Source organism: Populus nigra, chromosome 12 (assembly GCF_951802175.1).
Source record: "Populus nigra chromosome 12, ddPopNigr1.1, whole genome shotgun sequence".
In the NCBI taxonomy this organism is placed as follows: Eukaryota; Viridiplantae; Streptophyta; class Magnoliopsida; order Malpighiales; family Salicaceae; genus Populus; species Populus nigra.
Genome location: NC_084863.1, coordinates 5,909,344 through 5,932,062, shown reverse-complemented (window position 1 = coordinate 5,932,062; position 22,719 = coordinate 5,909,344). Strand labels below are relative to the sequence as shown.

Sequence of the window (22,719 nt, the reverse complement as noted above, 5' to 3'; positions counted from 1 at the left end):
TAAAGGGAGTCGCCACCTAGTATTATGGTCACTAGGAAACCTAACTGGTCTTTCAGAGATTCTAAGGCAAGGGACTAATTGCGTAAAGGGAAGGTATTAGCACCCCTAGTACGCCCTACCTAAGGTAAGCTGCTTGGTGTTAATTTGGTTTGTCTTATAATTGCTATGGTGTTGGTGTTTTCTAATCCCATCAATTTTCCTAGGTTTGATTCAAACTAAATTTATTAAGATAGAAATCCAAGGAGATTCCATGTGCTTTAAAAGCTCATTTTCCCCTTAGTATTTCAAGAGTTTACGACTCGTAAATCGCAAGGAGGATAGACAAAAATCTAAGGATCCCATCAGTTTTTGGATATTCATCCCTTTGGGGTTTCTTTATCCAAACATTAACGGTGAATAATAACAAGTTATTCCCAATAATATTTTGGATATTCATCCCTTTGGGGTTTCTTTATCCAAACATTAACGGTGAATAATAGATTAATTCCCCCCAAAATAAGATTTTTATATTTTTTGGAATATTGGCCAATACCCTTTGGAGTTTTACAAACATGTTGTAAAATCCAGAAATGCAAGAAAATAATTTTTTATTGTGTTTAAGAAATTCATGCGAAAACACATTTTCAAAACTTCCAATATTTTTTTTTATATAAAAAGAACGTTCAAAACATGTTAGAGTATTAGCCGTATGCAACATACAAGAAAACATTTTTTTGTTTTTTCAGACATATATACATACATATATTTGCAATATTTCATAGAAAAAATCGGGTATTTTAATACCAGATTTGTATTTTCACAATATAAAAAAAATAACAAACCATAAACTAAATACACGAGAAAAACCAACGATATTATTATTATTTTTTTGGACTGGGTCCGGCTCGGCCCATGTGGCTGGGCTGAACCCAGCAAGCCTAGCCGGGTCACTGGCCCAAACCAATGACCCGGTTGGGCACTGTTGCATATTGCATGCGTGAATTACTCACGCATGCACTGCACAGTGCGAAGGTAATTAATTTACCTTCGCACAGTGCCCAGATGCTTTAGTAAATGCAAAACAAGAACAGGGAAAGAAAGACTTACCTGGAGAGGCAGCGGCTGGAGGCGAAGTGGAGGAAGACGACTGGTTGTTGCTCACGAAGGACGCCCCTACTCGCTGTTCACGGTGGAGCCAGGCTTGCAGGCTGTTGTCGCTGCTTGTTTCAGGCGCGGTTGCAGACGAAACGGGAAATGGTGGCCCGTTGGCTGGTCGATATTTCTCCTCTGTTTCTCGTGTTAGTACTGGAAGGGGATGGCTTCTGCTGATTCTGCTACTGCAGCTGAGGAAAGGTGTGGCTTCTGCTGGTTCCATCTGGTTTTGAATGTTATCAGGCGCACGGGGCTGAGCTGAGGGAGAAAAAAAAATGAATGGAGAGCCGTTTCTAGGGGGGCTGTGTGGGCTGTGTTGACAGAGAGGGAAGGCCTGTAAATGGTGTTTACGATGGTTGCAGGCTGGGGGAGTGAGGTCTGGCGAAGGGGCTGCAACCGATAGAGAGAGATGAGGAGGTGGTGACCGGATGCTCTAAGTCGGCTAAAACAGGGGAAGAGAGGCTTGTGTCCGGGTGTCTATGGAGAATAGCAGGTGAGTGAGGAAGAAGAAGGTGAAGGGCGAAAAGCTGGGGCGTCAGTTTTGGTTTTTTTTCCAAGGGAAGGGGGGGTCTGCTTTGTTTTCAAAAAAGATGAGAGTGGGGGAAGGGCTCGGTTTCGGCCGGTAGAAAAAAATAGGTTTAGGGTTTTGTTTTTTTTTCCTGGTTGCCCTAAAATTTTCTCTTTAAAAATTGTACTATGTAAATTTTCTCCTCCTCTCAGCATATGGCTGGATGTTCACTTATATAGAAAATCTCTACACGTTTTATTTAAGGAAATATTGCAATAATTATTGTAGAGATTGTCTTCTATAACCAGCACCAACAAATCTTATATATATGGTATTTTTTTTTATTGCAGTGATTATTTTCCATAACCATCACGAATCAAATCATATATCTATGGTATTTTATATTGCATTAATTATATATGATTCAGTAATTATCTCCTTGACATATTGCTTCTTTAATATTAGCCCTGATGTTCTATGTTGTCGCCACATGTAAACCCTTATTTTTTTATTTTTAAAAATTATTAAAACATGGGTCAAAAATTGGGTAGCAACAACCATCTACCTCTGTCTTCCTATGGTTTTGATCTTCTGATCATGCCTTCCCAGTCTAAAATACATTATAAGGATTCCCTATATCCAAGATCCTCTAATATTGATGTTAGTCTGCTAAGATTGAGAATTTGAGATTTGGGCAACGGGAAAGGGGAGACTGGGGAGTGGGAACTATGTAATGGAGAGTCAGGGGACTCGAATAAAGAGGCAGTAAATTTTTTAATTAAAACTCGAAATCAGTCAAAATCGGTCAAATTCGTAAAATCGGTCCATCAAACTCATAAAATCGGTCTGATTTTACCGATTTTAATCGAGTTTGACCAATTTTAAGTTTTAACTCGATTTGACACGTTATATACATGTTGACTCGTAAAATCATAAAATAAAAATTTTATAATTTTACGAGTTAACTCGCGATTTTAACAATTGTGACTTTTTTTCCCCGCAAGTAGCCCGTTTGTGATGCAATTTTCAAGTTCTATTAATTGCTTCAATGCTTGCTCTGAAGAAGCCTCCTTAGTATGATCAAGTATCAGTACAAAGAGGCTTCCTTGGATTGGAACTCAGTTTCAAAACCCAAGAATTCAATGGTAGGAGGTTCCGATCAAATTTTGAAGTTGCCCGGTGCTGTTTCAAGAACAGAACCCGGATCAAATTTTAAAACCATAGAATCTGTTCACTTTATTCTAGCATTCTTTAGATGCGCCACCATAGGGGGAATATAGGCTTGATGCGAAAATAGTTTGAATTGGAAAAGGGCTCCAATCCCGCAATGGTGGTAATCTATTGGATAATTAAACAAGCTCATATTTACCACCAATTTGTTTCGAAAGTCATCAATGATTTTCCCAGGCATCTATGTATGCTGATTGCTAGTTGCGCAAGGCAGGTTAGATCATATGGATGAAGATTGTGCCTTAACTCTGCCGTTAAACACGACATAGTTCATCTTGGGTCCACAATCTGTGAGACATTTGAGATTTAGCATTACTTGTTCACTTAGACTCGTTACAAGCATTGGAAAATTGAAGCCATAATTCAGTTTGGTTGAGAAAATAGGCAGCTGACTTTTCTTCATTTTGTTTTACTGAAAAGAAAAGGGCTTCCAGGTAGTTGGTGGAGTCCACCACCCTACAGACATTGCTCTACGCCACCTGCTGATTCGGCTACAACTATGGCTACTAAAACGGCAGAGCAACCAATCGGTGGTGATATTTGTGGACAGTCGGCATAAAGATTTTCTACATCTGCAAACCTGCGTTTCCCTTGTCTAGAGCCACAATGTGATGCCCCCTAAAAACTAATCCCTTTTCTGAGGTCAAGCTGGGAATGCATTTGACAATTTTCCTGAAAGAAAGATGGTGTCAAGCTAACCTGAAAAAAGGTTTTCAATGGCGAAGACGCCACAGAGTTGAAAACCCATAAAGCAAGTTATTTTCATAAGCATTAAGTCCCGAAAATGAAGCCTGGGCACAGTTTTCATGTGGCTGAACTTGTACCATATGATTGAGTTGACAATTTCAGGAAAAGGTAAATAAGAGTTCCTGTACATTTCCAATTTTACAACAATGAAAGAAAAAAGAGAGTAAAATAGAGCCATTCTTTGTTCATGAAAACCAATCCCCTTAGTTTGTGTTTTTCAAAAAGAATGGCGAAACCCTTTTCTGAGCTTTCTACGGAAAGGCCTGCAAGCTACAATGCTAAGATCAACTGCAGCTGCAAGTGCCATAAAGATTGCAGCATCCTCCACACATGTTACATGTCGCATGGCCAACTGAACCAATGGCTTGTTGTGCTTCCCTTCCCCCTGCACTCGACAGCTCATAATAAAACCACCAACAATGGGACTAAGTCCTGAAAAATCTCCACTACTTTGTGGGCTTGGTATTGGAGTTGCTGCAGTTCGCAACTGCCTGTCAGTGTCTATGAAAAATTCCCCACCCTTTTCAGCACTGATGAGGATCTCAGACATGAGAACCTCACCACCTTCCTGGCCTTCAGACAGGAGGTGAAATCTGCAGCAAATGGAGTCTCTGATGCCACGTTCACGCCATGCCTCAAGCTTTCCCCATGGCTGCCAGCTGTCAGGCCTGCAAGCATCTGGACGAACAATCAACCAAGCTCCTGGGTTGGACCTAGCAACCCAATCACAACCTGTTGCTGGCACAAAGGGAGTTGTTATGAAGGTTGCCGCAACAGCCGAGCCAGAAAGATCATGTATCTTCACCTTCCACCCCTTCCGTTCTCTTCTTTCTGTTTCAACATCAGCACCATCATCGGAAGTTGACCAATAGGTACTCAAGGGATCTACCTGGGTTACCCTGTCAATTCATAACCATCAAAAGTTTCATTAACGATGACCTAATAATTAGAACAATGGCAGGTGCATCATGTTAAGTTGTTGGACCACTAAACTACAAAGAAACTAATACCAAACCAGAGTGCAAAATGAGACGGTTATCATGGAAAAGAACTGCTCCCTAAATGCTTCACGGGAATCAAATAGGGTACAAGAGAAACTGCAGTTACTTCTGTTTTTTTTTCCCTCTCTTTTTCCCTCTCAAGTTCTTTATAGTGCACATGGACTCTGCACATACAAAGTTGTACTGGCTGGAGATATTCAATTGAGAATCAGCTCCAAAAATCATTGTAGCCAAAGGAATGTGGAAATCTTAGCAATCTAGGAAATGCAAGATAAGCAATTGACAAACATTATGTAAGAAGAGACCACATAATTCATATCACCTGTCTCGACTAAATTTGCAACTGAATATGGGCTGCTTGATTGAGCCCTGCAGCTGAACAATCTGAGGACTCGATGTGGTCACATCTTCAAACTGGAACACATATCTTGGATCAGGATCCAGTTTCACTCTCAAATGAAGTTCAGCTCCAGGTTTTCCACTCTCCTTCTTGTTTTTGCCAATACCTATCCAGCCACTAAAAAGAATCACCGGTTTCCCCTCACCCCATTCAGGGCCTACTTCCAGCTTAAATGTTCCTATCTGCTGCCTTTTGATGCCAACACCACAATGCGATCCCTTTCTCCCTGTGAAAACAGAAATCTCAAGACATGCCTGATTAGCATAAAAACAGCCAGGTGTCAGTAATGCTTTCAGATCCGATTCTTCAAGATAAAAAATTGAGGCAATGCTGTGAATTTCAGGTGCCACTTCAGGTGAGGATAACAAAGGGATCGCTATTGTTTGCACAGGGAAACCTCGAAGTCGTATCTCACATGAACACGGAGAAGAGAATGCCTGGAGTCCAGATTGTGCAGAATTTAAAGTTGTTCCAGAAATTCTCAGCCCAAGGGAGCCTATTGACAACCTGATGAAAGCCTGAGGATCCATTATGGTCACAAATTTTTCTCCATTGGATCAAAAGCTCTATGCATGGCCAGTTCAGGTATTCTGTCACAGTAGACAAGTAACAATCAATCTCATTCTGAGAATAAAATGCAGTTAGTCAATTCTGGAGATAATTGAATGTTATCATTTTATTAAAGAACAGTTTAGTTCTACTGTGCTGCATTTTATATTATCAGCCATGCACAAAGATATCTTATTACAAGCTCAATACGGCTACTCAAAAAGAATTTTTCAATATTCTGGAATTTGTCAATTGTTGATGTTCAATGAGCAGGACAACAATCCATATGCTACATGGAATACAGTCTTAACACGTCACAAAAAAAAGAATGGGCACTCATCATTTGGGATTACCAAGCCTAAGCTAAAATGCATGGAAAAGGATAGACAATTCAAGAAGACAAAAAAATTATTACTTCAAAACCAGGGACGGAAGATCCCAAATGCATAAAGGAACCAAAAGATCAAACCATGATAGATCTGAAATATCAAATATTCAGATTGAAGCAGATTTTAAATTTGCGAGTAAATGAATATTCAAGTCTTCTGGTTAATGCAATTCTTCTCATATTTTAATGTTCATTCTATTAGTCCAGAAAGAGCAACCACGAGAAGCTATCCTGAAGCTTGATTTTCATCAGAAAGGCCTAAGGAGCTCAGGAAAGAAACATAATGAATGTAGGCCAAAAAAATAAAAAAAACATTTACAAACAAACAAGACTAATCCAAAACATCCAAAAAAGTTAGGATTTCCATCTACTATCACATGTACTTTTAAATTGTCAAAACTAGATTAATTCGGCAAAAAAAAAAAGAACAGACAAGGTAAAGCAACATGCCGGCCCTACATTGGAAGTTTCAAGCTTAAATCAACAAATACAAACATATGGAAGAACACCATGTATGGTGTGACCCATTATCTGCTTTATTTTGTGCTCTTATCTGATTCACATAAAGACTTGAGAAAGATGACAAGCATATAAATGGCAATGATCCAGTTGGAATCCAAATCATTCCCCAGGGAATTGATATAATCCAATCACACTTGTAAAACAAAAACTGAGAGAAGAGCTGCCAATTGCTGGTGCCACATTAGATTTTCTTAAACTTGGTGAAATATTGACTAAGATTTAGCTTCAATGGGAAGATCACAAAATCTTCCGATCATTAAAGAGTTCTCAACATTTTACCCTGCTAAGCTCCAAGACTCATATTCCAGCTATTGTATGCAGAATCAGCAAGCTAAAATCTGCTTCCTCAAAATCTACCATCACATGATCATAGTAGTTTCAGAGACAATAAAAACGTCAAATCTAAATGCCAAAAGTTGGAGCGAAAGACTTGCAAGCTTATCCTGCATAACATTTGTCATCTGTTTTTACGGTATGCAAATAGCCTCTTGAAGAATGAGGTAGGATTTTATTCTAGACAAAACATGTCTGACGAGTTGCATGGGATAGCTGAACTCATAATACATACAATTGACACACTTTGTCATAATGTTTTGGTGCAAATAGTGATCCTGAGGTATTTCTAAGGTTTATTTCACAAATCATGATCGAACTTCTAAAGCAGAGCATCCTCAGCACCTAATCTCATTTGAACATTAAATTCAATTTGCTACGCTCTCCTCATCTGCCTCCTTGAAAACAGGAGGGAGGGAGCGAGCAGAAACCAGGATTTGCAACTTCATGATTCAGGGTCTTCAAAATTTAAAAATAAACCTCAACCAAAACCATGAAAAGCTGAGTTCACACATTCAAATCTTGGCATGTAAACCTTAACTCAATTCCTTTACTGCTGTAATTCTAACCCATTAGATTATATCAACAGTAAACTTATACATAGAAAACTCGAGACAAATATGAGTGGAAAATTGGGTAACCCACCAACATAATCCCAACTAACCTGGCCAAAATTTGCACCATCACATAAGTACTTAAGCAAAGTAAAACACACAAGATCATGGAAAGATAGAAAAGCTGAGCTACCCTAACTAAAAACACACAAACAAAGCACAAACCATAACAACATGTATATAGCAAGTAGCACAGCAGATAGTACATGCAACAAAGAAAAGAAGAAAGACCCACCTGAACATTCTTACTTGAAACAGCTCCAGTTGAGCAAGAAACCTGTATATGAAAACGGGATTAGCAGAGACGCACAAAAAAAACAATTTTCAAAGGAATCCCACAATACCCTGTATCCAAAAAGACCAAATTTTTATGAAAAAAAAGAAGCTCCCTTTCTCTCTCTATTTCCAAAAGGCTTCTCCTCTTTTTTCCTCTCTCACTCGAAAAAGCCAACAAGAATGTAACTTTTTTTATATTACTATTATTAGACCAAGTCCAGTTGATAAAAAGAAAAAGAAAAAAACAATAACAACTAGGATGGGAATGGGACAAAGAACAACAACAATAATAAGGCAGTCTGGGATTTCACAAAGACTTTGCACGGATCACGAGGTAACAGACCATGTACAACTCTCATTTCCTTGCCCCCTCTCCTCCCTCTCTCTCTCTCTCTCTGTATATATATATATATATATATATCCAAAGAAAGAGAGAGATTTGCAAAATGGGGTTTCTATTTTTGTTTGCATTAATTTTTTTTTGTTTGCATTAATATGTCCTTATCAAGTGAAGGGGGGAGGTCAAGTGTGAGTTTTGAGATTAATTTGATTTATATCCAGTTTTTTAATTGATACGAAAATAGCACAGATTTGTCCTCAACTGTTTATCCATTTCTCAATTGTATTCCTATACAAAAACATTTTCCAATTAGGTCCCATCCACCAAAAGAAATATTAAAATACTAAAAAAAAATTTATTGTCTTGTTCAAATTCACTTAAAGCCGCTTTAATATGTTTCATAATAATTAATATCTTGAAATTTTGAATATAAAACTTGATTTAATCAAGTTTGAAAACTTATTTTTTTCTAATCGATACTACCTAGTGCAGAAGAAAATAAGAGAAAATAATGTGTAACCTAAAGATACAGACAAATTATTTATATTAAATAATGGGAAAATAACTAAAAATATGGACAATTTATGATAAAAGTTATTTCGGCAGATGCTTTATAGATAAGAAATTAAATCGGGAATTGTTTTTGGTTAGGGGACTCAATTGAGAATCAGGTGAAAGTTCGGGACTAATGTGTACATAAATTAATATGGTTTTTTTATTAATAAAAAAATAAAAGAAAGAAAGGGGGGGTCGTGAATATAGCTGGAAGCAACAGTAGTTATTAGAAGGAAACATTTTCTAATAAGTTATTACTGTAGAAGGCATTTGATTTATTTAAAATGTTTTAGAATAGTACCATAAAACATTTTATATATATTTTTTATTATGTTGTTTGGTAAGTTAAAATATAAAAAATAAAGCATAATGAAATAAAAAAAATTGAATTAGCATGTCGAGCTCGACTAATCCCAAGAATGCATAAGCTCTTAGCAAGGAGTTTTTTATGAGTTTTTCACGAGTATATCATAGTTAATTCAGGGACTCTTCCCATATCTAATGGCCCTCTCCACTTGGCCAGCTATAAAATAATAATGATATATGGTAATGATAAAATTGTAATGATGGTGATTATGATAATAGTGATGATAGAATAAGGTGAGGATATAGTTCTAGTTGAGTGATGGGGTTGCGAGTAGTTGTAACCATACTTATTAAACCCGATCCGAGGGTAATCCGGTCAAGGAGTCAGGTTCTGGGTTTCATGGGTTAACCAGAAAAAATTAAAAAAAAAGTCTTAATATTTCATATGAAAAAATCCATATAAATATAGGTTATATATATTGTAAACAAGGAAGTTTAAAAGAATATTTTAAAAAGTTTTTTATCCCACATTAAAAAGATATTATATAAGCTTTTAAGTTGAAGTATTTAAACAAAAAAAGTTTTTTTATCCCACATTGAAAAAACATAACTTCTTTCTTGGGAACATAGAGTATATATACTAATAAGTTTCAAATCCCACATTGAAAAAACATAACGTTTTTCATGGGAACAGAGAGTATATATGCGAAAGGACTTCAAATCCCACATTGAAAAGATAATGTGTTATCCTTTTAAGTTAAAGTATTTAAACCAAAAATATTTTTTATCCATATTGAAAAAACATAACTTATATATTAATAGGTTTCAAATCCTACATTGAAAAAACATAACTTTTTTCTTAAAAACATAGAGTATATATATTAATAAGTTTCAAATCCCACATTGAAAAAACATAACGTTTTTCATGGGAACATAGAGTATATATACGAAAAGGCTTCAAATCCCACATTGAAAAGATACTATATTATCCTTTTAAATTGAAGTATTTAAATCAAAAAAGTTTCAAATCCCACATTAAAAAAACATAACTTTTTTCATGGGAACATAGATTATATATACAAAAGGGTTTCAAATCCCACATTGAAAAGATACCATGTTATCATTTTAAGTTGAAGTATTTAAACCAAAAGGTTTTTTATCCCACATTGAAAAAATATAACTTTTTTCTTGGAAACATAGAGTATATATACTAATAGGTTTTAAATCTCACATTTAAAAAAAAAAACACTGAGTCTCACCCAGGTTCGCCCTGGTCATGGGTCGACTCGCCGGGTCGTCTGGGTTTGGTTGGGTTGTTGCCCCAGCCAGTCTTTTATTAAACCTGGACCGGTCCAGCCACCGGGTTGACCGGGAGCCGCGTTTAATAACAATGGTTGTAATACTAGTAGTGTAATGATGATAGTAATAGGAGCGACAATATTAGAAGAAACAAATCATACACCATGACTAGAAAGAATGAGATTATTTAAACTAAGAGATTAACTAATTATTCAACACATGAATTTTATTTCTAAGCATCTTATATTTTAGAACCTCATTAATGATAATTTCATATGAACAACAGTAATGAAAACTTCCAAAAGCAAGCAGGATTAATATAAATGAGGAAAAATATTATTACTTATTCTTATATTTTTACATGATTATTGAGATCTAAGTTAACTACATAATTATGTGTGTATATCAATATTTGTGAAATAAAAATCTTATTAAGAATAATATAATAATGTTATTTGGAATTTAACTTGTGTAGTTTTTTTTTTTTTTTTGATGTTTGTCACTAATTGAAAATCTAGTTTTGCCGAAATCTTGTGTGGTTAACTTATTAGGGGAAAACAAACAATAAAGTGTAGTTAGAAACTTATTAGAATCCCGAGCTTCTTGTGTGATAGATGATGTTCCATGAAATACGAAAAGCCTCAGTTTGTATTGTTACTGAAAGTATTGTTTTGCTATTATCTTAGAACATAAAAGACAAAGATATGAAGAATATATTTCATTGAATTTCTTGTCTTGTTTTGAAAGTATAATATTTACTCTAAAATTATTTAAAAAATAGATTTATTTTATATCTCATTTTTATTTTTACAATCAAATATATTTTTGTATATATTTATTTTGTCATGAGATACTAACTAAACACAATCAAATATATAGTCGAGTGATATTTAGCTATAATCTAATTAAATTTACTAATAAGAGTTTTAGCTCCTCATATTTCGGTTTATATACATATATATATATATATATATATATATATATATATATATATATATTAATGGTCCTCTAATTAAAAGCAAAATCATTGAATTTGTGCTTCTCCTTTGTAATTTGACTAAAAAATCCAATAGTATTTATAATTAGACTCATCATTTTTTTCTCACAAAAACTATAATACGAAGACTACACATATCATCTAAAATTTGAAAATATTATATAATACCTTTTATATCCAAAATATGAGATTTTAAAAATATTAAGGCGTTTTTGGTACAATAGAAATTTCTAATATTTAGTAATTTTGTTGATTAATATGAAAAAAAATGTGTTAAATCTTTCCAAAAAAATTTGTGGTTACTATATCATCGCAAGGGACATGTTGATGAGCTAATTAGGATTGATAGGGTGAATTTGAAGAAGAAAAAAATCGTCACCTGACAATTAAAAACCTTAACTAGTTTTTAAAATTTCTAGATAAAAAGCTAGTTATGTATTAGAGGGAATGACAATCATCCTATATATTATACCTAAAATAAGCTGTTTTGTGTTCATTTTAAATGATAATGGATTTTTATTGTGCTTATATGATAAGAGTTTACCTAAACTAATATATACATGAATTTGCTAGTGATGGCAAAATACTATATAACCTAAGGTAGTGATTTGGGACCTGAGCCTGATTATAGGGTCTAATCCTTACTTTTGAAGTACGAGTGTTGAATCCAAGAAGATAACAATTATTAATTAGGCTTTGGCCTATTATTATTATGTTCAAAATGGACCTTGAGGTCGTTCTCACTCTTGATGGCCTATGTGGAATTGCATCAGTCCAATCCAAATTCACTTATTATGTCCAGATGTGCTACTAACACAAAAACAAATTTATGCATAACAATCATGGATATAAACTCGCTTACATTTAATGTGATATCTAAGAAAAAACTTGATTAGAATTTACAATTCCTACATCGATTTTGACTTGCGAGGAATATACAATTCAATAACAGAAAAAAAAAGGAATACAAAAATAAATATAATGAAAAATGGCAACACAAAAATAAATGATACGTTAATATCTACAATACAAAATCATTTATCTTTAATGCGATATTTAAAGAAAAACCTAAATATGATTTTATTTTTGAGTGGTAAGAAAAAAATATAGGTCATCACAAAAAAAAAAAATATATACTAACTTTAATATTCACAATACAAAATAATCTACTCTTAATATGATATCTAAGAAAAGATCTAATTAGAATTTACAATTCCTATCTCAATTTTGAGTTATAAAAGAAATACAAATCAATCATCATGCCAAAGAAAAGACAAATTCACACACGTCAATTAAATGAACAAAAACATATATGTCACATCAAGATTAAATCATTACATTTTAAGTAAGTAATTTTATTTTACCTCAAAAGGTAAATCTTTGATGGCTTTTTACTTTTAGGGTTGCCTCACATCAATGTGGATCCCAACATCTCAAGATATTATAAAAATCAAGCAAAAGCGTAAATGCACATATATATAGACACATATATAAATAAAAATATTGTTTTTACCATTGAAATATCATTTCAGAGCTACTTAGAGGTGATTGAGAGTGTAGTTACAGTTGATTTTCAAAATGTTTTTCACTCGTAAATGCATCAAAATAATATTTTTTTAAAAAAATTATTTTTGACATTAAAATGATTTGAAAACACTAAAAAAATATTAATTTGAAGAAAAAAAATTAATTTTTTTCAAAAACACTTTTAAAACGTAAAAAAAACAAACAAGGTCTAAAATTGAACAAAAATTACCGGGACTTAAATTCAGTGGTGGTACATGCGGTCAATGTGCTAACACATTCGGTCGAATGAAGTGGAGTAAGGAAGAGGGGTGTGTGTGTCTCTAGGTTTATTTTCATGTGCCTTCTAGGTTTGGCTAATGTTAGTATTCTCTGGGGTTGGTTCATATATTATTATTTTGTTTATCTCATGTCCTAATATATAGTGTTGGGGTATTTTCAAATTGAAAAAAATAAAATATAAGAATATTTTACATTCCTTTATTAGAGAATGAGGATCTCTAATTTGAAAAATTTGTGGTGAAAGATTAATTATTATTTTTTTATTTTCTTTAATATACAAAATCTCTTTCTATGATTTTTTTTAATTTTGTTTGAATCTCTAATTCATGAAAAAATAATGCATATTTATTATTTTATTTATTTATATGATCTTTCATTATATTATTTGATCTTTTTTTTTCCTTGCTCGTTAGTTTGCTTCCTCGTCTTTTTTCTTTTTTCTTTATTATTTATTATAAAAAAATAAAATAAATATAAATGCTATGAAATGATTATCTAATTTGAAGGGTAAAACTAATGCAAAAGTTTTAATAATGGTTGATTATCTAGATTTTAGCAAATGGCTACTTACTTAACTAGTGTAATTGTTTAATAGTAAATATATTTTTGGATAAACTTCATGCATCAAGACTAAATCGTTATTCGATGGAGTTTTGTGTAGGCTACCAATACTACAATATTAGATGTAGAAGCGCAGGTATGAACTTGGATTTTGATTTTCCAAAACCATCAACGTTGGAAAAAATGAAGATAACTTTTTCCATATCGATATATAATTTGTTTTTACGTTTAAGATATGTATTTAAAAATAAATAAATTTATTTATTTATTTTTAAATTAATATTTTTTATGTTTATAGATTATTTTGATGTGTTGATGTTAAAAATAATTTTTTTAAAATAAAAAAAATATTATTTTAATATATTTTTAAATACAAAACAATCGTTATCATACTTTTAAATATTCTTGAAATTGTTACTATGAAAAAAGCAAAAGAATCTGCTTTTTCTTTGAAAAATAAAACAATAAAAGAAGACAAAAGAATGTTGTCTAAAGCCACCCAACCCACGACACAAAAGCATGCATGCCTCTGTTTTTTCATGATCCAGTGTACGAAGGAAATGACTTTGGCGGTTTATAGTTTTTTTTTTTTTTAATGTGGGTGTCCGAGTCAGCTTGAACGCACCTAGATTAATTCCACAGGCCCTGAAGTTAACGATCATGTAAGCTTCCAGTGACCATCATATGAGCAACTACAGGGCTTGAACTTAAAACAACAAAGAGAACAAACCTTTTAATCCCAAGTTTTTATCATTAGACCACCATCTAGATGGTTGGTTTATAGCTTTTTATTTCATCGTTCGTGAAGAAATAGGAACTCAAGATCTGATATTTTTCTATGGATGGGAATTTAAAGATTTTATTTTAATCCAATTTGCAGCCTTACTAGTTCGTATTCGGTCAATAACAAGAAGCTTAATTTTAAGAATCAAAATAGATGAGAAAGGAAGGGAGGGACCCATCATTTTCATATTTATTTTAAGTTTATTTTAGCGTTTCAAGAATGTATTTAAAAGAAAATTAAATTTTTTTATACTTTAAATTAATTTTTTAATGGGTTTAGATGTTAATATAAAAAATAAATTTTAAAAAATTATTATCTTAATATATTTTTAAATAAAAAATATTTTAAAAATAACTATTATCATAAACAATAATTTCTTTAATGCGTATTTCGTTCCGTAATAAAATAAAAAATATTCGAATCCATTGAATTTTGTTCAATCATGTCATTAGAGCCTCCATCTAGGAGAGTTGGTTATAGAAATACAAATTCTATTGAAATGTTATTGAGAGATTAATTAATAAATAATCTATAAGGAAATCAAATCCCAATTATCTCATGCAAGCTAGAATTGACTGTAATATTTATAAGGTACATTTTCCAGTTCATAATGGTAATAAATTATAAATAAAACGTAGCCCATATGAAGTGAGTCAACACGGCAGTATTGGCATTTCGTGTACGGTATATATTATTCGATCAGCTACTCTTGTAACCTTTCCCACTGCACAACTAAAAAAACAGTTCTTAAATCTGAGGAGAAAAAACAGTTCTTAAATATGAGGAGAAGTAGTTTTTACTCGTTAGGTTTTGAGTCTGTTTTTTTAAAAATTATTAATTTAAATTTTATAAAATTCAGAATCATCAGAGTTTTATATAATCATTAACTTTAAAGTCTGTAAAATTAATAAAGATACACAGAAGTTAGCTCGAATACTCACGTTAATAAAAAAAACAAATTCTTTTAGAAATCTTTGCCCAGCCATATTATCATGGATATATATATATATATATATAAAAGACATTAAAACAATGTTGTTATTTTTAATTAGAACAATATTAATTTTACGTAGGTCTAGGCATTTCTTTTTGTTTATGCTTCACAATAAGACTGGTATTTTAAAGATGCATCCATCTTAGTATTTTTATTTTTATTTCTTTGATGTTGGTTTCAGAATTTAAGTTCAGAAAACCGAAGAAGGAAACAATTTTTTTATTTTTATATGATATAAATATCCCTCAACCTAAAATAAAAGTATGATTCCTCACCTATATATAAAAATCCATTTATTTCACCAAGAATAAATCCTAATAATTAATCATGGATCAATGATTCTTGCAAACTAAGAAGGATGGAAGTCTCAATTTTGAATTTTATCTTTTCAATTCATTCATATTGTTGTTAAAATATAGTTTTTATATATACACGCATAACACTTGGCATTATGTAACATAAATAATAATAATAATAATAATAATTGAAATTAATTGATTTATGTTAATTAATTTTTCAGAATTAATTAATTTAATAATTATACATGACACCTCCTATCCAATTGTTCAAATAATTTGAATAAAAAATTGTTTTTTAAACTCTTAATTTGAAAAGATGTTATCTTATTTATAAATACCAGTTTGATACTGAAAGAAATTAATTAGAAACAATCTTCTTTTCTCTCTAATTTCTTTTTACAAGCTTTATGTTTATCAGAAATAAAACATAACTTCTTAATAAATTTATAGAAGTTGTTGTTTATAAGTTTTAATATTTTGTTATATTCTGAAAATATATCGCTTTAACTTTGCAATAAACATAATAGTAGCAATTAATACCTTAAAAATGATAATTTTTACGTCTTGATCATCCCTTATGTATAATTATAAATATCTTATACTAATGAAGAGAGATGGCAAATGCAAATGAAAAAAAGAAAAAGAAGAAGAATGAAAAGATTGGACGAGATTGTTGGTGGAGAAAATGTGAGTGAAAAAAAAGCCCTAATTGAAGGAACAGGTGATGACTGGATTGAAGGCCAAATCATGGATCCAAAGAAGAGAAGACATGGAAAATGTTGGAGGTCAAAAATGGCCGCAAATTTCAAGCGATGTGGACAGCCTTCAATTTGCATGTGGATGCATGAGCTTATGGGCCCCATCTATTAAACCACTCTTCCCGTGAGAACATGCAACCACGTCATCTCATCTATCACTACTTTTGTACACTAGCATCGTCACCGGGCCTCTTTTTTTTTTTTGTCCCTTTTCTTTTCATTCAAGTAAATAAATAAATACCTAAGCCATTCCGATGCATTTTTGGATATAAAAATATTCCCAATTTCAAATCCACGTGATTGGGATAAAATCATCGAAGTAGTAATTGAAAGTGAAATGAAACTCAATCATAAAATAATTCAATGTTAAATGAAAAAACTAAAAAAAAAAAATGAATCAACATGCATGAATACATTAGCCCTGTGATTATGAGCACATGATTAGGATAACATCATAGAAGAAAAAAAAAAGCATAAAGTTTAATTATGTAAAAAAAAATTGTTGAATGCTAAAATTGATAAAATCATAAAACATTAAAATATTTGATCTCGTGAGAGTACTAAGTTGTGTTTAATAACTATATTTCTTAGAATATATTTTTGATTATTTAATCAAATGATTAGTTATGGCAATAAAAAGGTAAAAAAACCACAAACAAAAACGAACTAAATCAAACTATGAAGATTAATTATAAAATAATCATATGTTGAATGTTCAAATTAAAACTTTTATTGTTGTTAAAAACAAATCTTTTATCCTTAAAATTTTTTTTGTGGAACTAGAATATCTGTAATAATATCATTTAGATAGATTTCTAAATAAAATCTCATGAGATAGAGATATAGCCATACATGAACATCATTTTCATATTCATATCCATTTGTGATACACACACAATCTAGTGGCAAGAAATTATCTATCTTTGAATTAATGGTTATCTTATTTAGTGGTAATAATTTATGAGTAGTAGAAATTCCTCCTACCAAAGCTTTCAAGCTATCATATATATATATATATATATATATATATATTAAGGAGGGCGTTTGATTGGAGAAAGCATCCAGCAGGTATTTTATTTTCCTTGACCTTCTCTTGTTTGGTCAACCAAACCATGCCATGCACATTAGGGTTGGTGGACAACTTTTGAGGGAGGAACACTGTCCTCCTACAGCTCTCACATGGAATGGAGGAGGCACCATCTTCACCTCTGCACAATCCATTTGATCTTGTTTTCATATTCAACTTGGTCTTGGATTCTCATCTCTTTTGTGTTATTCCAAACAGATAGAATACTGATAGGAAATTCTTCTATATAAAAAGGGAAGACAAAAAATCCAACGAATAGAATTGTCGGATTGCATGAGGTGTTCAAGATTTTTCCTGCTTGTTGCACATCCCATTTATGATTGGCTGTCATTTTATTTCTCCAATTACAGTATGTCCTTTTATTCTAGGCAGAGAAGAAGATGAACATGAAATAGAAACGGGGAATGAAGGTCAGGCTAATTTTTATATACACAGAAACACCATACAGAGCAATTATTATATAATAGGAGTGAGACAGAACTGTATTAACACCCGAACTGAGGGTAAATTCTTTACGAGAATAATAGATCAGTCTCAAAGAGCCAAATCAGTTATGCCAGAAAGCTGAAGCCAGTGTAATATGACAGACTGGTTGCTTTGGAAGAAATCACTTCCATCTCTTGAAGAATTTGCCCTTGTGCTTTCCAAATCCGCCATGCTTCCAGCGCTTGCCAAACTTGCCATGCTTAAACTTTCCATGACCATAGCCATGCTTAAACTTTCCATGACCATAGCCATGGTAACCTCCGTGACCATAGCCATGGGAACCTCCATGGGACATCTGGTGGGCCCCGTAAGCAACTGCAGCAGCAGCAGCACCTCCAGCTAACAATGTCCCCATTCCAGGTCCATGCCCTGTTATAGTTACTTGTTAGCCAAAATGAAAATAAACAGAGTGGCAAGTAAGCACACATTATATAAAAAGCCACATCATTACTTATTCTGAGGTTTGAGGGGGTAAAAATGATTCAATCAATCTAACATTCAAACCAATAGTTGACAAGGACCTGGCAAGTACAAGACATGTTGCAACTACTGTCAATACATGCTCTTTCTAATAAAATACAGAATTTCTTTCAATTGGTAGCAAATCCAACTAGAGAAAATCCTAAAAGGCTATTGAATCAGAGAACTCTTTAGTCGACCCATAGACTTTTCTTTATATATAGAATTATCAACCTCTGTAGAGATGCATTATAAACTACGCTTACGACAAAGAAATTGAGCAACCACAAACACCCCAGTCAAGCTGTCCCTCGATTATTCAGGCATTTCTATTACACATAATTATATAGCTTCCATCTAAGATAACAGGAAAAGTCTAATTAATTAAACAGATGCACTTGCAAATGCAGGTGTAAACAGCGCGCACATGCACATAACTCTTAATGTGTTTACAAGGAAGATATATTCACCACGAGATATATTGGTGGTTGTAAAGATGAAATTTAGGATAAAAGACATAGAGTAAAGACAGAATCTCTCAACCATTCCCCCTTCACTCATACAGCAAGGAGCCTAGGACCATAAAGATCCTCCATGAGTAAAGGTAAGAAACCATAAATTCCTATCAACATTAGACTCAACTACCATGTCATTAACACACCAATTTTTTTTTTAAAAAAAAAAACTGCCTCGAGGAAATTAAGTATAAAGATCACCAAAGATACCTGAATAATGTGAAGCAGATGGGCCAGGGTAACCAGCTGGAGGGTAAGCACCAGGAGGAGGGTAGCCGCCAGGGGGTGGGTAACCGCCAGGGGGAGGGTAACCGCCAGGGGGAGGGTAACCTGCTGGTGGGTATCCTCCTGGGGGAGGGTAGCCTGAAGGTGGGTAGCCGCCAGGGGGAGGGTAGCCTGAAGGTGGGTAGCCCTGTTGTGGATAACCATGTGGAGGGTATGGTGCGCTTGGAGGGTAATGTCCACCAGCATAGCCAGCAAGATTTGAAAACAGTCCCTTGTCTGTAGACTCTTTGTCAGAATTGTCCTTGCCACCTCCCATTTTCTAGTGCTACAGAAATTAAAAGGAATAGTCTGTCAAGACACTTCTAAAAAAGGAATTGCTATGAATGAATCAACAAAACTCCTCAAGAAGGGAGGAAAATGTAGAAATTTAATCACTCAATTCAAAACGCTGGAGGTCCTAAGCCTTTCCTTAAGTTTCTCAACCTTTGACAAATTTCACCGTTCTTACATCCCAATGTTCATACACACAATTAGAGCATACAGGACAAAAAAAAGAGTAAAGGCCCATTCTTTTCCATCTCCTGGAGGTCCTAAGCCTTTCCTTAATTTTCTCAACCATTGACAAATTTCACCGTTCTAACATCTCAATGTTCATACACACAATTAGAGCATAAAGGACAAAAAAGCAGTAAAGGCCCATCCTGTTCCCTCTCCCTCAAGGCAAGTTGTCAAACTGAAAGAGATTAGGTTTAACCAGTTGCCCTTTATGCTCTTTCCACCCACTTTCACTAAAGTTTGCTGAAATCTGAGTCAAGGAACTGAAATTTCAGGTCTAGTTTCAGACCTTGAAACTGTAGTCATTCAATCATGTTAAGAATGGTATATTAGAACCATAACTCAAACCTATATAATTAAAACACGAAAATGCTTACAAAAACACATTCAAGCCAGACATAATGAATTGGAAATAAGATTGTTAACTGGCGAATAACTTCAAAGATGAAAGCTCTCCAATATCATTATTCAATAGGTGGCATGCTATTTAAATTAGTAAAATAATTAGATCCAAGGAGTATGAACAAACGAAAGGGGTCCATCTATGTTATACAAACAGATCATGCATGTTCTAAGCTAAGGTGATATCTCTAACCATTCTAATTAATCTTTGCTCACGCTTCGCATATCAGGCTTGCCAAATATCATCATCTGTTTGTATGCATGGCAAGAAAATCAACAATAACAGGAATACAGTCACATCTCCCAGATGATATTCTTTTCTTTAAAAGAAAAGATATTCCCTTGTAATCACAAGCACATGCATGGCCATGAAATCACAATTCACGACAAGATCATCACCCAAGCACAGTAAAAAGTGCAAAAAGAGAGAAAATTGGACCGAACCCATCAAAGAAAATTGTAAACTCTACCAATTAAACGTAATATAATAAAGAAAATCACAATTCAAGAAAACAAACAAAAAAGAGGAAAGAAAATCCAAGAAACATATCATGAACTTTAAGCAACTGAAAATAAACCAAAAAAATAGCAAATCACAAAAAGAAAGGAGAAACAATAAAGGGTACTCACCAGATATTTGTTTTCCTTTCTCTTCTCTTTGCAGTTTATGAGATGAGAAAGCCCGGGATTTTTTTCTCTTCTGTTTATAGATTGAGCTGCATTGTCATTTACGAGGTGTCTATATCCTGTTTCTGAGTACATCGAAGCGCGTTCCTCATCACAGATCAGGATAAACTTTGCCTCAACTTTCATTCCTATTGTTTTCTACATTTTTCAATTTGATCCCTTTGTAAATATTTGATCAATCCAATCCCTTCTTTTCGCTTACATTCTATTGAGTCCAATACCCGAATTTCATCGAATCAGTGTAGTAAGCCGAGGTGGGATTCTTTAATTTTTCATGTGGAGATGGGAGAGCAAACTAATTGTCAGAGCGATTATTTTTTAGAATTTTAAAATAAATATTTTTGTTTATCAGGGTGAACTTGATTTTTTATGTATTTATTTATCTGAATGGGTTCAATTGATCAAATTATTTAAAAAGGGGGCAAATTAACAAATTTGTTTTTAAAAAAAGAGTGGAAATAAATGAGATATATCTTATCGGTTAAGTATAATTATTAATTAAATAGTACTCGTTGCTTGGCTCCTACGCGTCTACTCGGTGTCTCCGTCTATGCTTTCGTATTTTATTTTCTTATGATGGATAGAAACACACAACCATATATATAACCGACACGCATACGAAGTGGACACTCCACGTTTAATGCGTGTTTGGCGGTGGGTTTAAATTTATTTATTTATTTTTATATATTTTAATATTATTTGAATGTGCTCTTATAAAAATAATTTTAAAAAAAATAAAAATATATTATTTTAATATATTTTTTAATAAAAAATATTTTAAAAAACAAAATTTAAAAATAAAATCAGGGCAAATCTCGTATGGTCCCCACATAGTGATTTCTCAACCACCAAATTTATTAATTGGGTCTCCTATTAAGACACCCTTCCTCGACCATATCTTTCTATTAATTAAAGTAATTAGAGGAGTTGGTATTTGGCTTATTTAATTCACTAGCTTAATTGCCTTCTCTGATTATTTTTATTTCAGTCAGTCAATAAATAGTGTTTACCTAATTATTTTTTTATCCATAACTCTTCTTAATAAAAAGTATGCACTTAATGTGAAAACAAAAAATAATTAATCTGAGAGAAAATTGTATAAACACTTCACGATAAAAAAAAATAAAATATTTTATTCTCATTGAATAATCATGAGAAATCTTAAATAAAACAAGCATATTAAATTTATATATAATTATTTATAAAATAATTGCTAATGTTACCATTAAAAACGTTGAATTTTACTTGGATAGTATAATGTCAAGATATAACTTTTACATTATTGTTATAATTATTTTATTTTAAAAATATATTTATTTTAAAATATTGAAAAATTAAAAAATGGACCAACATAGTCAAGCTCTGGTGAAAACAAATCTAGAAACTTCAATAACCAACCCTAACGCACTTTAATAAGTTTAAAAATTCAAAAATAAATTAAATCAAAATAAATTTTATGAATTATGATATATTATTTTCTAGCATGATTAAAGAACCAAACCATCTTTATCGAATTTTTCTTTGCAAGATAAATCTATTAATATCAACATCCTATTCATTATAGTTATAATATGATTGAATATAAGTTTACTCTCTTTGTTTTTTTTTTATTATTATTTTCAATGACTTTATCTTTTTTTTCTAAATTTTTATATGCTGAAACATGAGAAAATAAATTTTTGTAATTGAAATTTAAACATAAAAATCTATAGGGGTAAAAAATATAAGAATAAAAATTAATACACTTTGTACTAGTAAAAATTACAAAATTATTTTTAATATTAACATAATTTAAAAAATAATTTTTTAAAATTTTAAATAATTATAATTTAAACTATATTTTTAAACACATGAAAAATTAGACGGTAGTATAATCATACACTCATCTCAGTTGTTACGTGATTT

General features: G+C 32.4%; 2 protein-coding genes across 2 annotated transcripts; both read right to left on the bottom strand.

Moving 5' to 3' along the window:
• Positions 1–3,670: 3,670 nt before the first annotated feature.
• LOC133669948 (uncharacterized) lies at positions 3,671–8,104 on the bottom strand. Its single transcript, XM_062090280.1, has 3 exons — positions 7,659–8,104; positions 4,940–5,607; positions 3,671–4,515 (listed from the first exon to the last, which is right to left on the bottom strand). The coding sequence occupies exons 2-3, from the start codon at positions 5,545–5,547 to the stop codon at positions 3,834–3,836; spliced, it is 1,290 nt and encodes a 429-aa protein (XP_061946264.1). The 5' UTR covers positions 5,548–5,607; positions 7,659–8,104; the 3' UTR covers positions 3,671–3,833.
• Positions 8,105–17,879: 9,775 nt separating this feature from the next.
• On the bottom strand, positions 17,880–20,917 carry LOC133670094 (glycine-rich protein A3). Its single transcript, XM_062090551.1, has 3 exons — positions 20,758–20,917; positions 19,156–19,495; positions 17,880–18,340 (listed from the first exon to the last, which is right to left on the bottom strand). Exons 2-3 carry the CDS (start codon positions 19,484–19,486, stop codon positions 18,093–18,095), a joined length of 579 nt encoding a protein of 192 aa, XP_061946535.1. The 5' UTR covers positions 19,487–19,495; positions 20,758–20,917; the 3' UTR covers positions 17,880–18,092.
• Between the last annotated feature and the right edge of the window lie 1,802 nt (positions 20,918–22,719).